This window comes from Pollachius pollachius (genome assembly GCF_949987615.1).
Source record: "Pollachius pollachius genome assembly, chromosome: 4".
NCBI classification, from domain to species: domain Eukaryota; kingdom Metazoa; phylum Chordata; class Actinopteri; order Gadiformes; family Gadidae; genus Pollachius; species Pollachius pollachius.
In genome coordinates this window covers 12,776,147-12,790,279 of record NC_136937.1, presented here as the reverse complement: position 1 = coordinate 12,790,279, position 14,133 = coordinate 12,776,147, and the positions used below count along the sequence as shown (strand labels likewise).

At 45.0% G+C, this 14,133-nt stretch overlaps 1 protein-coding gene across 1 annotated transcript in view; it reads right to left on the bottom strand.

Annotated features, from left to right (window-relative positions):
• LOC307074052 (MAM domain-containing protein 2-like) overlaps positions 1-14,133 on the bottom strand; it is a 14,802-nt gene continuing 669 nt past the window's right edge. The window contains exons 3-15 of the mRNA XM_079734045.1: positions 11,363-11,640; positions 8,504-8,588; positions 7,943-8,074; positions 6,582-6,859; positions 5,853-5,946; positions 5,328-5,474; positions 4,689-4,826; positions 4,142-4,287; positions 3,190-3,286; positions 2,263-2,418; positions 1,204-1,457; positions 699-783; positions 1-401 (exon numbers count right to left, since the gene is read on the bottom strand). Coding sequence (XP_079590171.1) covers positions 355-401; positions 699-783; positions 1,204-1,457; positions 2,263-2,418; positions 3,190-3,286; positions 4,142-4,287; positions 4,689-4,826; positions 5,328-5,474; positions 5,853-5,946; positions 6,582-6,859; positions 7,943-8,074; positions 8,504-8,588; positions 11,363-11,640 — 1,937 coding nt within the window. The 3' untranslated portion in view covers positions 1-354. The remainder of the gene's footprint in view (positions 402-698; positions 784-1,203; positions 1,458-2,262; positions 2,419-3,189; positions 3,287-4,141; positions 4,288-4,688; positions 4,827-5,327; positions 5,475-5,852; positions 5,947-6,581; positions 6,860-7,942; positions 8,075-8,503; positions 8,589-11,362; positions 11,641-14,133) is intronic.

Sequence of the window (14,133 nt, the reverse complement as noted above, 5' to 3'; positions counted from 1 at the left end):
TGAAGCAAGGAGCATTAATCTAATGCATCTTCAAACACACAGTTAAACACACCCTCGCTGGCCTCACTGGTTACAATGCAGAAGGGAATGCTGACTATGACTAAATTAAAACAAAAGGTTTGTGCACTAAACAGCTTAATCTGCCCGGCGAAAGGACGGGTTCGTCCTCAACACGCTTATGAATGCTTTGGCTTACTGTGTTCAGCTTGGCATGAACAACATTTACAACGTTTGCTTCTTACCCAGAAGGGCCAGTAGCTAGAAGAATGGTTTGTCCGTCATGTGCAAAACTCTTGAGTCTCATGCATCTCTAGGTTTTCCATTTCTCCCCCATCTTCGTCTCCTCTCTCCAGTCTACTCAATCTCGTTTGAGCTTCCGTTTGCCACATGGATCTCGATTTCTATTAGGAGGAAAAAGAAAATGTGTATAAAAATGATGGAAATTACGACATAGTTGTATACTACAAATTGGCCTGCATACATATTGATTTGTAATTAGCGATTTGAAGCTATATGTTGGGTGGTTCTTTGTTATGAGCAGGGGCGTAGGAATGAGTTTAACATTGGGGGGGACACATATCGGAAACCTGACAGATCCAGTATAATTTTTAGGTGGGACAAATGCGCCTGTCTCCGATATTGGAGGGGACACGTCCCCGCCGTCATCCCCGGTTCCTATGCCCTTGGTTGTGAGTCACCTTTGCAGGGTCCGTTCTCAAAGACGATGTCGTCAATTGCGATGTCACTTCTCACTGATGAACCTCTGGTGGCCTCGAACACGATCTAGGGAGTCAGTAAAAGCATGTTTAACACCTGTGGTTCGGTCAGACCCTCCCTACAGGCTCAATGCACTTTGTGTGTTGAATGAACAATGTACAGCCCCCATATACAGCCATGTAAAAGTGTTACGTTGGGTGCAGCATAGGGAGAGAAGACCCCAGTTCTCTGAGCTCGCAGTGCATTTAGCATGGGTCCAAAACTCTACCGTGCTGTGACCCACCTGTTGGGGTACACCCAATATGTTTTATGTTGCCATTATCTTGTCAAAAACGGGATTAACCTTTGTATTTGTATATACATCAATACAATATTCTTCTTCAAATTTTTAATTTTTCTTTATTGTAATGTACCTGATGCTGATGAGAGGTGATATATGTTATATTTATTATTATTATACATATTATATATATATATATATTGTACCTGATGCTGATAGTCCGAGTGGTACTCCACGACGGCCCGCAGCCAGGCCACGCTCTGTTCCCCCTCTCGTTTCCATAGCAACGTGTCCTCCCCGTCCCGGGCCAGGTGCACGCGCAGCTCCCCGACCCCCGAGCCGTACATGTGGTAGAAGAACCTCAGGCACCTGGGGAGGCGGGACCACCGCAGGGCCCTCGAACGCAGCCTCACGCCCTGTCCCGGCATCATGGGGGAAGCCTCCATGTAAATGTAGTAGCCTGGTGGGGACACAGCGGTCAGTCACGATGACAGCGTGGGACTGGCCTCCGTTCATAAACAACAGCATGGGAGACGCCTTCATGTTAAGTCGTAGCACTTGGTCATACAGAGTTCATTCATAAACAACAGCATGGGAGACGTCTCCATGTCTAGTAGTAGCACTTGGTCATACAGAGTTCATTCATAAACAACAGCATGGGAGACGTCTCCATGTCTAGTAGTAGCACTTGGTCATACAGAGTTCATTCATAAATAACAGCATGGGAGACGTCTCCATGTCTAGTAGTAGCACTTGGTCATACAGAGTTCATTCATAAATAACAGCATGGGAGACACCTCCATGTCTAGTAGTAGCACTTGGTCATACAGAGTTCATTCATAAATAACAGCATGGGAGACACCTCCATGTTTAGTAGTAGCCTGCGGTGGGACAGAGTTCATTCATAAATGACCACATGTGTTATACATCTGTTGTCCCTGTCAGTGTCACATATACAGCATCCGTTCATAAATAACATTGACGCTTCTGTCCTATAGGTCCCTGTCACATGTGCAGCGTTCACTCCTTTACTATATTGTCCTATAGACCTGCATAACCTGTCCCAACCAAGCATTCACTCATAAATAAAAAGCATAGTCATGTTCTATAGATCTGTTCTCCCTGTCAGATATACAGCATCGATTCATAAACACATGTACTATACTGTTTCAAATATATGTTGTCCCCATCACACATACAGCATCATTCATAAATATCATTGACTATACTGCTCTATAGATCTGTGGTGAGGGCGGGGTATTCACCCAGTCCCGTGGTGTGGTCTCCTCTGGGGCCGGTGTAGGAGGTTGGGGTGGATCCCCTCCTCCACATCCAGTCGCCAGCGTCCCCCCGTTTGTCCTGGGTGTAGCCGCACAGGCCCGCCTCAAAGTCACAGTGGCCGGGGACGGACAGGGACAGCCCTGTGAGGGAGAGAGCCCCAACCAGGAACACATGGGGGTGAGGGAGTCGAGTTCTCTGAAGAACCATAGGCCACGGCGCCACGGAAACCACAGGTGAGGATAACACTGTGTGCTTGTAGCTGTTGTACGGCTGCCTTTGAAAACACGAGCCACAATCGAATGCTCCGAACCCAGCGGCCGCCGGTGGGTCAGGAGGTAAGAGAAACAGGATCATCGCTGCGTTGGTATTTTTCCTATTGTTGTTAATGTTTCTTTGTTGTAGTTTCATATTTTATATTATGAAACTATATGTAACAAATCAAAGGAATTGGTGTACCTTAGACCTCCATTTTATTTTTATATCTATGAATTCCTGGCATGACTAAAAGGCAAACCGTGTGAGTGAAGTTATTTGACGAATTATTTGCCAAAGCAATATCCGGACACTAAATCAAACGGAATGTGGATATCCCTCTATCGGAATCCCATCCTCTCTCTCGCCCATAGCAGCAAAACCCATGGAGCTGAGGTGGATATCTCTGCCTCTGAGCTAAGCATGCTGAAAAGTCCCACCCTCTCTCTCTCCAGCCAATAACATACATTTGAATCACACCGTGCCAGGTGTTCCGTCCTGACAAGAGTACGTCGGGAACGAGGTGACACTCAATTGCAGATGTGTTTTTTCCCTGATATACATTTTTTTGTTTGACCCAAACAGGCGGCCACCAGAGAGAAGCGAAAGGTTTCTCTGGGTTGAATGGAGGTGAATGGGTCATGGATGGTTCCTCTCACCTGTCTTCAGCTCACAGTCTCCCAGGCTCAGGCTGATGTCGTCCAATGCCACAGAGCCACAGTCCCAGAAACTCCTGCAGATGCTGACAAACAGCAGCTTCAAAGCACACACACACACACACACACACACACACACACACACACACACACACACACACACACACACACACACACACACACACACACACACACACACACACACACACGGACACCCTCAGAAACAGATGTGTACATCTAATAATAAACATACATGTGGACAAACGTACAAAGCTTTGATCAAGACTATTTTATAACAAATAATATCTTCAGTGTGTCCTTTAGTCTATACTAATTGGGACCACAATGATTATTATTATTTAAAACAATAGTTGTTTTTTTCGTGCCACCACTGTGCTGCATTTAAATACATCTATTTTATTTCTTATGAATTTTTTTTCTCAAGAAGACTATTTTATCAAAGTAGTAGACAGTTTTATCCAAGAAGAAGGCTATTTTATCCAAGTACATAACAATTTTATCCAAGTAGTAGGCTATTTTATACAAGCAGTGATGTATCTGTTCAGAATGAAACCGATTCATGAAAGCCTGTCCTATGACAGCTTTGATTTAATGAGCAAGTGGCCAGAAGGCAACACCACCATAATATACACTACTTCAAAAAACATTTTCCAACCCTGCTCATGGAAGTACACATTAGGATATTTTCAAAGCTTTTTTTCCGGAATGACTCATTTCCAGATAATCATTGAGTCATGTAAAATGCAGTTTTCTTTATTAGTTAAGCACGTCACCCTCCGCAAACTAAACGCATACATGTGGTCGAAATATGTGGGTCCTCCTTGCCTCGTCTTGCACGCTTTAATCAACAATCGATTGTTTCTGAGGAATCCACCCAAAATGTTTATTTTGTTCGGCGTCCACAAGGCGCAACGTGCACAATTACAAGCCTGACCTTGGATGGCTGTGTGGTCTGGAAGGTGATGTCATTGGCGATCCAGATGCCTTTGGACCTCTCCCCCTGGGTCCAGACCTTCTCTTGCTTTTTGCTGCTCTGATGCTGAACGTACACCACCAGGGCCTGCTCCGTCTGGCTGAAACCTGCACTTACAAACACGTTCGACAGGACTTCAATCAATGGATCAACTCAACCGACCAACCGATCAATCAACAAACCAATCAATCAATCAACAAAAATCATCAACTCAGAAAAATCGAGGATCAGCAAGTAGGCTATTACCCAATCAACCAAACTCAAAACAGCCACTCCGTTTGACAGTCTGTCTCAGAGAACACTTCATTTACCGCTTGGAGAGCAGTATAAATGTCAGAAAGTAATTCACTAACCCCCCAGAGAGCAGTATGTCAGAGAGTACTTCACTCACCGCTCAGAGAGTATAGTACTACATCAGAGTACTTCACTCACCACTCAGAGAGCGGTATATCAGAGAGTACTTCCCTGAGCCCTCAGAGTCCAGTATATCAGAGAGTACTCGGCTCACCTCTCAGAGAGTAATGGACCCTCAGGCAGTACTTCATGTTGCCAGGGAGTAGGGGGCTGACCAGGCGACTGACGTAAGTGAAACGGGGTCCCGGTCTGGAGCCAGGGCTCACTCTGGAGTGGGACAGCAGGAAGGATCCTGCGGAAAGAGAGAGGAGCTCATCTCTGTTCTCTCTCAGAGGTTCCAGCTTCCTCTTGGTGCGTGTGCAAAGCTGGGAGGTTTTGTTTCCCAGACTGCACCTGGCATTCATCTCAGTTTATTACACGCACGTCTTTGGTGTTGTCAACCCCGTCGGCCCTCAAACATGCATCATGTTTAGCTTCTCACGAGATTAATGCAGTGAATATCATGAATCCAGCGATGGCATTTTGGGGACGCTTCAAACTTTACAAAGTAAGGAAACCATAAATGGAAATATCGGGACATTTGCAGTTTGGCGGTCCATACGTCAACATAATATCTGAGGTAAAAATCATATTCTTTAAAACAGGGACATTCCCGGGTACAGCTCCAGCCAGCGACATCAGGCCCGCTGATCCAAAGGACTTTATCCAAGGGCCAAGAGTCCTCAGCCCCGGGCGGGAACAAAGCCCACACGGCATGCTATGTGGAGCTAGCCGGGCAGCTAGATGTACCCACCTGCCCCTGTGGTGTGGTCCCCGTTCCTGAATAGGTTGGGCTTCACGGCCACCCTCTTCCAGGCCGAGCCCAGGTTAGTGTCCTGGGTGTAGTGGCACAGCCCAGACTCAAAGTCGCAGTTCGCAATGGAAGGGTCAAAGGTCGGCTCTGTGAAGGACACAGTTGGAATTTCAATTGATATGCAAAAGTTTGAGAGCCTTGAATTTTTTTTTAAGCAGCTCACAGTTGTAGCTCACTAGTGGTTGAGGCTCACTAGTGATGGTAGCTCACTAGTGATGGTAGCTAACCAGTGATGGTAGCTCACCAGTGATGGTAGCTCACCAGTGATGGGAGCTCACCAGTGGTTGTAGATTACTACTGATTGTAACTAACCAGTGGTTGTAGATCACTACTGAGTGTAACTAACCAGTGGTTGTAGCTCACCAGTGGTTGTAGATCACTATTGAGCGTAGCTCACCAGTAGTTGTAGATCACTATTGAGCGTAGCTCACCAGTGGTTGTAGATCACTATTGAGCGTAGCTCACCAGTGTCTGCACTGCAGAATTCGGAGGAGAAGGTGATGTCATCGACCTTGACCCGGCCCCCGCGCTGACTGTTGAACGCCACTTCAAAGACCACCTAACGCATGCAAACACACACACACACACACACACACACACACACACACGCACACACACACGCACATGCACACACATACACATACACACACACACACGCACACACACACATGCACACACACACACACAAACACGCACGCACACACACACACATACAAACAAACACATACAGGTAAACACGAATGCAGACACACGCTGAGACCAGAGTTGTGTCTGTGTGTGTGTCTGCACATATATATACTCATAATGTAATAAATACACACAAACACATGCACAAACACACACAATGAAACAAACACACACACACACACACACACACACACAAGCTTGGTTTTGACTAAAGATATCAAAAAACGACATACATTTTTTTTTCTCATGTTTTACATTTATCTCCGCTTGGCCACCAGAGACCCTTTGGATCTCTCGCATTTCAAAGGAGGGGGTCCCCTATAGGGGGAGGATGTGTTCTAACATCACAGGAAGAGGAGCCTCTACTGGCTAAACACGGTCCATAGAGCTAGATATGAGACACCTCCCTACTGACCTGTACTGGGTAAATACGACTACAGAGCTAGACATAGACAGGCAACGCTCCACTATACTGTGCTGGGTATAGACAGACCCCTCTCCACTGACCTGTACTGGGTACGGAGCCTTCACGTCCACCTGCACTGGGATCCACTCAGAGGGATTGGCGGCCCAGTTGGTCTGGTTCTCCGAGGCGGCGTTCCACACCTCCTGGTACTGGCCCAGCTGGTCCCGGGTGTACACGGAAAACCGGTTCCCGGGCTTTTCCCCGCGCTGGTACTGGAAGCCCAGGCAGCCCGACACGGGCACGGTCGTCATGGGCGACACCAGCTTGGCCACCTCCTTGAAGGTCTTGGCATAGATGGAGTCCACGTACATGAAGTGGCCTACGAAGAGATGTCCAATATGAGGTCATTGATTATGCTTGTGTTTTTTTGTATCGTATTTGCTGTATAGACGTACAGATCGATTGACTGTAACTAACCACGTATCAGCTTAAGTGTATGATGTGAAATGAACATGTATTATACTGATTGATCATGTAAATATGACAGATGTTATCATATATTCTTATGATAACTAAAGCTCTATTATGTCACTTTTCATGACACGTTTTTGCATTTTTTTTTAAGTGTATGTCAATCACTAAATGTAGAATTAGAATAAAAGTAATTCGTCCTCGATCGACAAATGCAGTCCAGCTCTGTTTGGTCTGTGCCGACCAATGGTGGAGAGATAACAATCTCAACTCTATGCGCGTTTGTCTCTCAGACAGGATGTGAGGTCGAAAACATGGCCACACATAGCCAGACCAGTATATTCCCTGTAGAGGAAACAATCTGTAGCTAGCTTTGTTTGGCTAATTACTTGGGTTTGGTTCTCTAGTAACATGGTTTGCAGCATTGTGTAAGGTAATGCTAATCTGAGATCCAGCAGTCCTTCTATGTAATAGCAGAACTTCTGATCCAGCAGTCCTACTATGTTACAGCAGAACTTTTGATCCAGCAGTCCTACTAGGAGACAGCCAAGAGCCTGGGTCGGAAACCAAAAATAAACTGTGGGGAGAGTTACGCCTTGTTTCCTGTTTTGTTATTGGAGATATTTTATGATAAAGATAAACTGATTGACGGAAGGATACAAAGTTTTCAGATGGCCTGTCTAGCATGAGAAATGCTTTAGCAGTTTCAAACACAACACTGTCATCCCATGATGACAAATCATTTCACGCTAAATTACATGACAATGAAATTTCTATGAACACAATAATTAACATTAAAATGTTTCTTATGCTTCCAAAATGGAGGCGGTCATTGCGATAGTGATATTGCAAAGTGCAAAGTTGTACAAAATGACATGGTATCTTTAAGTACTACAGAATAATGCACATGGATCCTTCATGGGGATGCAGAAAACAATGAGCTATAGAGAGAGAAGCAGAGGTATCACAGAAGCTATACAACGTCACTCACCGATTTTGTTGCTGTATGTGTTATCGTTTGGCAGGTCGCTCTGGACGGCCAGCCCCCCTCCTATGTACCAGTTCACGTTGGTGTTCCACAGGTTTCTGTAGCCACACAGGTGGGTCTCCTCAAAGTTACACTCTACACACAGGACAACAAAACAACATGCGTCTCATAAATCAACCTTTAAACGGAAAGAAACAACATGGATTGGCAATGAATCTGTTATTTTCCGTTCCAATAAAGCTCTTTTGAATTGAGCTGAATTTCAATGAGGGAGCGAGAGAGAGAGAGAGAGAGAGAGAGAGAGAGAGAGAGAGGGGAAAGGGAGAGAGAGGGAGGGAGAGAGAGAGAGAGAGAGAGAGAGCGAGAGAGAGAGAGAGAGGGAGGGAGAGAGAGAGAGAGAGAGAGAGAAAGAGGGGAAAGGGAGAGAGAGGGAGGCAGATCAAAAAGAAAGTGAAAGAGGGAGGAGGTGAGAGATGCATAACAGCACAGCTAGGCTGGTGCACATGGTGTAAATCAAAAGAAGATGTGTTCTGGAGTGATGAGTCCTGCAGTGATGTCACTGACCCAGGCAGTATCCTGGGCTGATGTGGATCTCAAAGATGGCCACGCTACTGCCCTGCAACTCCCCGGGACTGCCCTCGATGGCCACCTGATGAACACAACACGACATGATCAACACAGCAGCAACTACCCATCATGAAGCACACGTCGTGGATAACATGTCACCTGTCAAACCAACACACAACCCATCCTCAAAAGACTACCAGCACAAAACAATACATACAAGAGGACTAAGGAAAGGGCCCTACCAACTCCTGTTGGGCCACACAGTGTAGCCTATACTGTGGGGTAACCTGCTGCTCCTAGTATGCTAGGAAGGGTTAAATACAGAGAATGTCCTCCCCTGCAGGGATTCATCATGTACTATTTATTTTTCTTCTTCTTCTTCTTCTTCTTCTTCTTCTTCTTCTTCTTCTTCTTCTTCTTCTTCTTCTTCTTCTTCTTCTTCTTCTTCTTCTTCTTCTCCTCAACAACAACACATCATGATCAGCACTAGCTCATCAGTAGGTATTTGTTGTAGACAAAGGAGCCAAACACTTAGTGTGAAGTAGAGCGATGCCATTACGTACACAGTGACATGGATATCACTGGCAGATGCTGATTGGTTAAAAACTATTTGTTTGGAAGCAGATGCGCAAAAGTTAAAAGTTGAGGTTAGAAACTTTTTAAACCACGGTCGTATGCAGTTTGTCTTGAGCTGAATCCCTGCTGTGTCTTTTATCTTTTTGTTCCTTTTCTTAACCTCTCTGTTTTTATTACCCGGTTTCACCCTTGTGTGTTGTAGTTATAAGCTTTTTATTGGTATTGCAGATTTGGCTGAATTTGCGGCGTTACAAAAGATCTTGTGCTGACCATCACGTGTATTCTGTGCTTTTTCATTGTGTGCTTTTGTGGATATGTGTATGCATGAGTCTGTCTGCACTTTGAGGGTGTGTGCATCCTCTTTATATGACTCCCCTGGTTCTGACCCCTGCAGATATCTTGCAGTGCTTTGGGATGTTGTTAGATCTGTGTTTGTGCAGCCCTTAGAGTTGTCCTTCTTCCAATACTGATTGAATGCAATGATTGTTCAGAGATTTTCTTCAGAGCATCACTCTGGATGAAAAACATCTGCCAAGCAAACAAGGAATGTAACTTAATCCACATCACCATCTCTTTGGATTTTGTCTACATTTTGGACATTTTATCCTAACTGGTTGGTTTCATCTATTTGACAGGGAACTAACCTCTTTCTGAACATGGCTTTTAAACGTTCTATTGATTGATTGTTCTTAGTTATTGATTGTTATTGATCTTTTTTTACTTCTACTTACTTTTTACCTTGTGATTATTGTTGATTATTATCAACTACACGAGTATTTAGGCAACATGTGCTTTATAAATCAATTGATTGATTGATTGAATGCAATGATTGTTCAGAGCTTTACGTACTGGTCACTTTGGATGAAAAACATCTGCCAAAGAAACCGATGTAGTGTAATGTAATCCACCTCACTATCTCTTTCTCTCCATCTCTATCCATCTCTATCTCTGACTTCAAAAGCAGCAAACACTATTTGACTGGATCATTATTTAAAAAAGGCTTAAAACACCAGGTCTTCAATTGGTGGAATTTAAGATTTCAATTCCTTATTCATTGCAAAGAGCAACCCAGCCAAAAGGTCTGGAAGGCCTTGTAAAGAACACAGCAGTGTGACTGATCGACCGGAGCCCTCGCTGTAGTCTCTCTTGGGCGAGGTAATGGATGATGATAACGGGTCTGAACTCTGTGTTTATGTGGTGAGGAGATCCCTTGTCGAGCCCAGACATGCCCCCCCCCCCGTCAATAACGTCATGGCATTTACATTATCACCTCCACCACTACCTCCACCACCATCACCCCCAGCACCACAACCACCACCAACACATCCTCCACCACAATCACCTCCACCACCATCACCACTACCACCTCCACCTCCACCACCAACACCATTTCCACCACCACCTCCACCCCCACCAACACATCCTCCAACACCAACGTCTCTACCACCACCACCACCTCTAACTCCACCACCATCATCACCACCGCCTCCACCTCAACCTCCACAACCACCACCACTACAACCTCCAACACGTCCTCCACAACCACCTCCATAACCACCTCCATAACCACCTCCACCACCACCACAATCATCATCACCACCTCCGCCTCCACGACCACCAGTATCACCACCACCAACACCTCCCCCAACAACACCGCCAGTGATCAACTCCTACACCACCACCTCTACTACCGCCTCAACCACCACCACCACCACCCCCACCATCAGCCCCACCACCACCACCACCACCAACAAAGAGCACTCTTCAAACATTTGTTTATACAAGGGTGTATACGCGTGCACGTGCGCGCCTGCGGTAGTTCATGTGCATGCGAAGGCATGCACTCATTTATCACCGTCTCGTCTCATTCCTTCATGCGTCTCTTTTTAAACAAAGGGAAGCATCCCTGAAACTGTGCATCATTTGTTTTGTTAGATCGACCTACATACTATACACAGGGCAACTGGGTCTGCTGAGTGAGCACTTTTTGTCTCCCAACCGGTTGGGATGATTTATTTCGACAGGGAAGTTCCTGCACATGGCTTTTAAACACTACCTTCTGTTTACTGATTGTTCATTGTCATTAATAGCATTATCGGTTTTGCGTACTTGTCACCTTGTTATTCTTGATGATTATTATTGACTGTATGAGCATCAAGACAACGTGTGCGGCTCATTTTAGAAATCAACCGAAACGAATTCAAAAGATCCAACCAAAAACAAAAGAAACCAACTGTACACCAAAGGCTAATCCAGGAGCAGCCCGTGCTAGCTGTTTACCCTGTAGGGCTCAGTGGTGTTTGGCAGGTCCATGCTGGAGATGACCCAGCTGTCCGACGGGGCCTGGCTGCTCCAGAGGGGCCGGTCGAAGCCCTTCCCCTCGCTGCGGAGCAGCACCTCCAGGCCGCCCACCCCTGTGATCTGGTACACCAGCCTCAGGCAGCTCCAGTCCTCCTGGTCCAGGACCGGGCTCAGCAGCACGGCCCTGGCGCTGGCCTCCCCTCGCTGGGCGGCCACACCTTCCTCCTCCGGGGCGGTGTCCACCGCCACGAAGCGGCCTGAGGAGCAGGAGATCGACAACATGACCAACACAACGTGAGTAACACAACACCATCAACACAATAAGATCAACACAACATGCTGAATACAACATGATCAACACAACACCATCAACACAACACCATCAACATAACCCCATCAACACAACACAATCAACACAACACCATCAACACAACAAGATCAACACAACACCATCAACACAACACCATCAACACAACACCATCAAAACAAAACGATCGACACAACACCATCAACACAACGCCATCAACACAACACCATCATAAAAACACGATCAACGCAACACGAGCAACACAACACCATCAACACCACACAATAAACAAAACACGATCAACACAACACGATCAACACACAATCAACGCTCATCTGCATAAAAATACACTTCCCGCTGCAGCAACGCCATAGATATATACACCTTATAATACATCTATGCCACGCTAGGTTCGCGCTTTGAGGAAACGCAGAGTTCGTACGGATGAGACGGAGTAACGAGAGAGGTCGTAGGTCAAGATATTGCAGGGAAGGGAGTGCTCGCATGGGACAGGGTGTTTACAATTGTTGGGATGTTTGTTTGCATTTCTCTGTCAAGCAGAAAGCCAGGCTTACTCTTTCGTTGGTTCTGAACAAGGCTTTTATAAAAAAAACCTTTGAGTGGTTACGGATTTTCTTTTTTCTTGTCAATGGTTTAATGGATAGACAGGAACATTTCAAAGCTGCATGCACCATGTGTATTTAATGTGGAGTTTTACATAAGGAGGATATACAGTCATCCTTCTTGGATGTAAATCACACATGTTAACATTTTAATTGATGTATGACGTTATTTATTTTGTTGATTATGTCATCACATGTGGTCCCTCACTGGAGTTAATAAGAAGTTAATAAAAAAAAATACAAGGCTGGACTCCAGTAGCTGCAGTGTTTTCCAAAATAATCCCATAGAAGGCTGCAAGAGCTGGATCAGGACTGACCAATGCACTTCAATAACAGGAGACACTGCCATGATGTTTATCTCTCGGGTTTATAGTATGAAGTTGGGTGTACGATATACCGCTGCAGCTGAGCTTAAAGAAATAATACAGGCTAAAATACTTTGACGTTGTTGTACTCTGTCTAACATTTATCTTTCTCATGTGTAACATGGTGTGCTGTTGATAACTTTTTGATGATCTATGTGCTATTTACCTACGTTAACCAGAATGCAGCACTGACACTATGATTTCATTTTGTCGCTGTAGAAATTCTGTTTGTTTGTTTACTTACCTACTTACTACTTAATACCACCCTTTTTATCCGATGTCAATGTGCTTTAGACTATAATTTGTGTTATGATAGACCAGTATTTCCCTTCACTGCTCTATTCTCCTCCTCCTAAAGTCAAGTTGTTTCCATTATCATGGTCTGTCATTCATTATATGTTGCTGTTGAAATATCCTTGACCTTACCTCACCGCCAATACATGTACACATTTGTTAAAGACACACCCACGATCACAGAACAGACACTCATAAAAACACACATGCACTCGCATACACACACTCACGTGTGCACAACATGCTTTAGTAAGACCTGAGACCTTTTCCCCAAGACCTTTCTGATTTATTTATTTTACTTCTACTGAGCAATGCTGAGAGAGAGAGAGAGAGAGAGAGAGAGGGAGAGAGAGAGAGAGAGAGAGAGAGAGAGAGAGAGAGAGAGAGAGAGAGAGATTAAATTAATCAAGAAGGGGGAATAATTAACCAACTTACTATGCTGACCTTTTATTTAACAAGTGTCGCCATGGAAAAAGGAAGAGTTGGAAAGAGCAGCCCACTTTCTGTTTTCAGCCTTTCAGTGCTAAACGCAGAAACACAGACTTCTGGAAGAACACTTCACTCTCTCCTCAGGTTTACAAGTAGCGCAGTGTTTTAAGACCAGTGTTTTCTCATCTGCCGTGCACATTTCAAGGGAAAAAAAAAGATGTATTCTCCTGTGAACTTTATTTATGCATAACTAAACAAAGTCAAATAAATCATCACAAATATTCAGGCCTCAAAGCCAAGAGAGTGGCGGAAAAAGCTATCAACTATTTATATTAATCAAAACTTTTTCTTCAGCAAATATGATATCATCTAAGGTATTATGAGCTAATTTTCAGGATTATTGTACTACCTTGTGGTGCTCATCCAGACTGCAGCAGACAAATACCTAAGTCTGTTCCCTTGACTGTCTGCAGATGTTCCTGCAACAAGCAGAGCCAATGCATTCCAGATGGAAACTTTTTCTAGCGTCCGATGCGACGCAAAAAGAGCCACATCCACTTCTCAAACGTCAACTTCCACAACTGTTTACAACAGAGTATTCCCGCCGCACCAAACACCGTCACATACAGCCGTGGTGCAGCGAAATAAAACATACAAAGGCAGAGCGCACTGACAACTTCCACTTCCACATCCACTTGTCAAGCGACAACTTACACAACCGCGGCAGCAAAC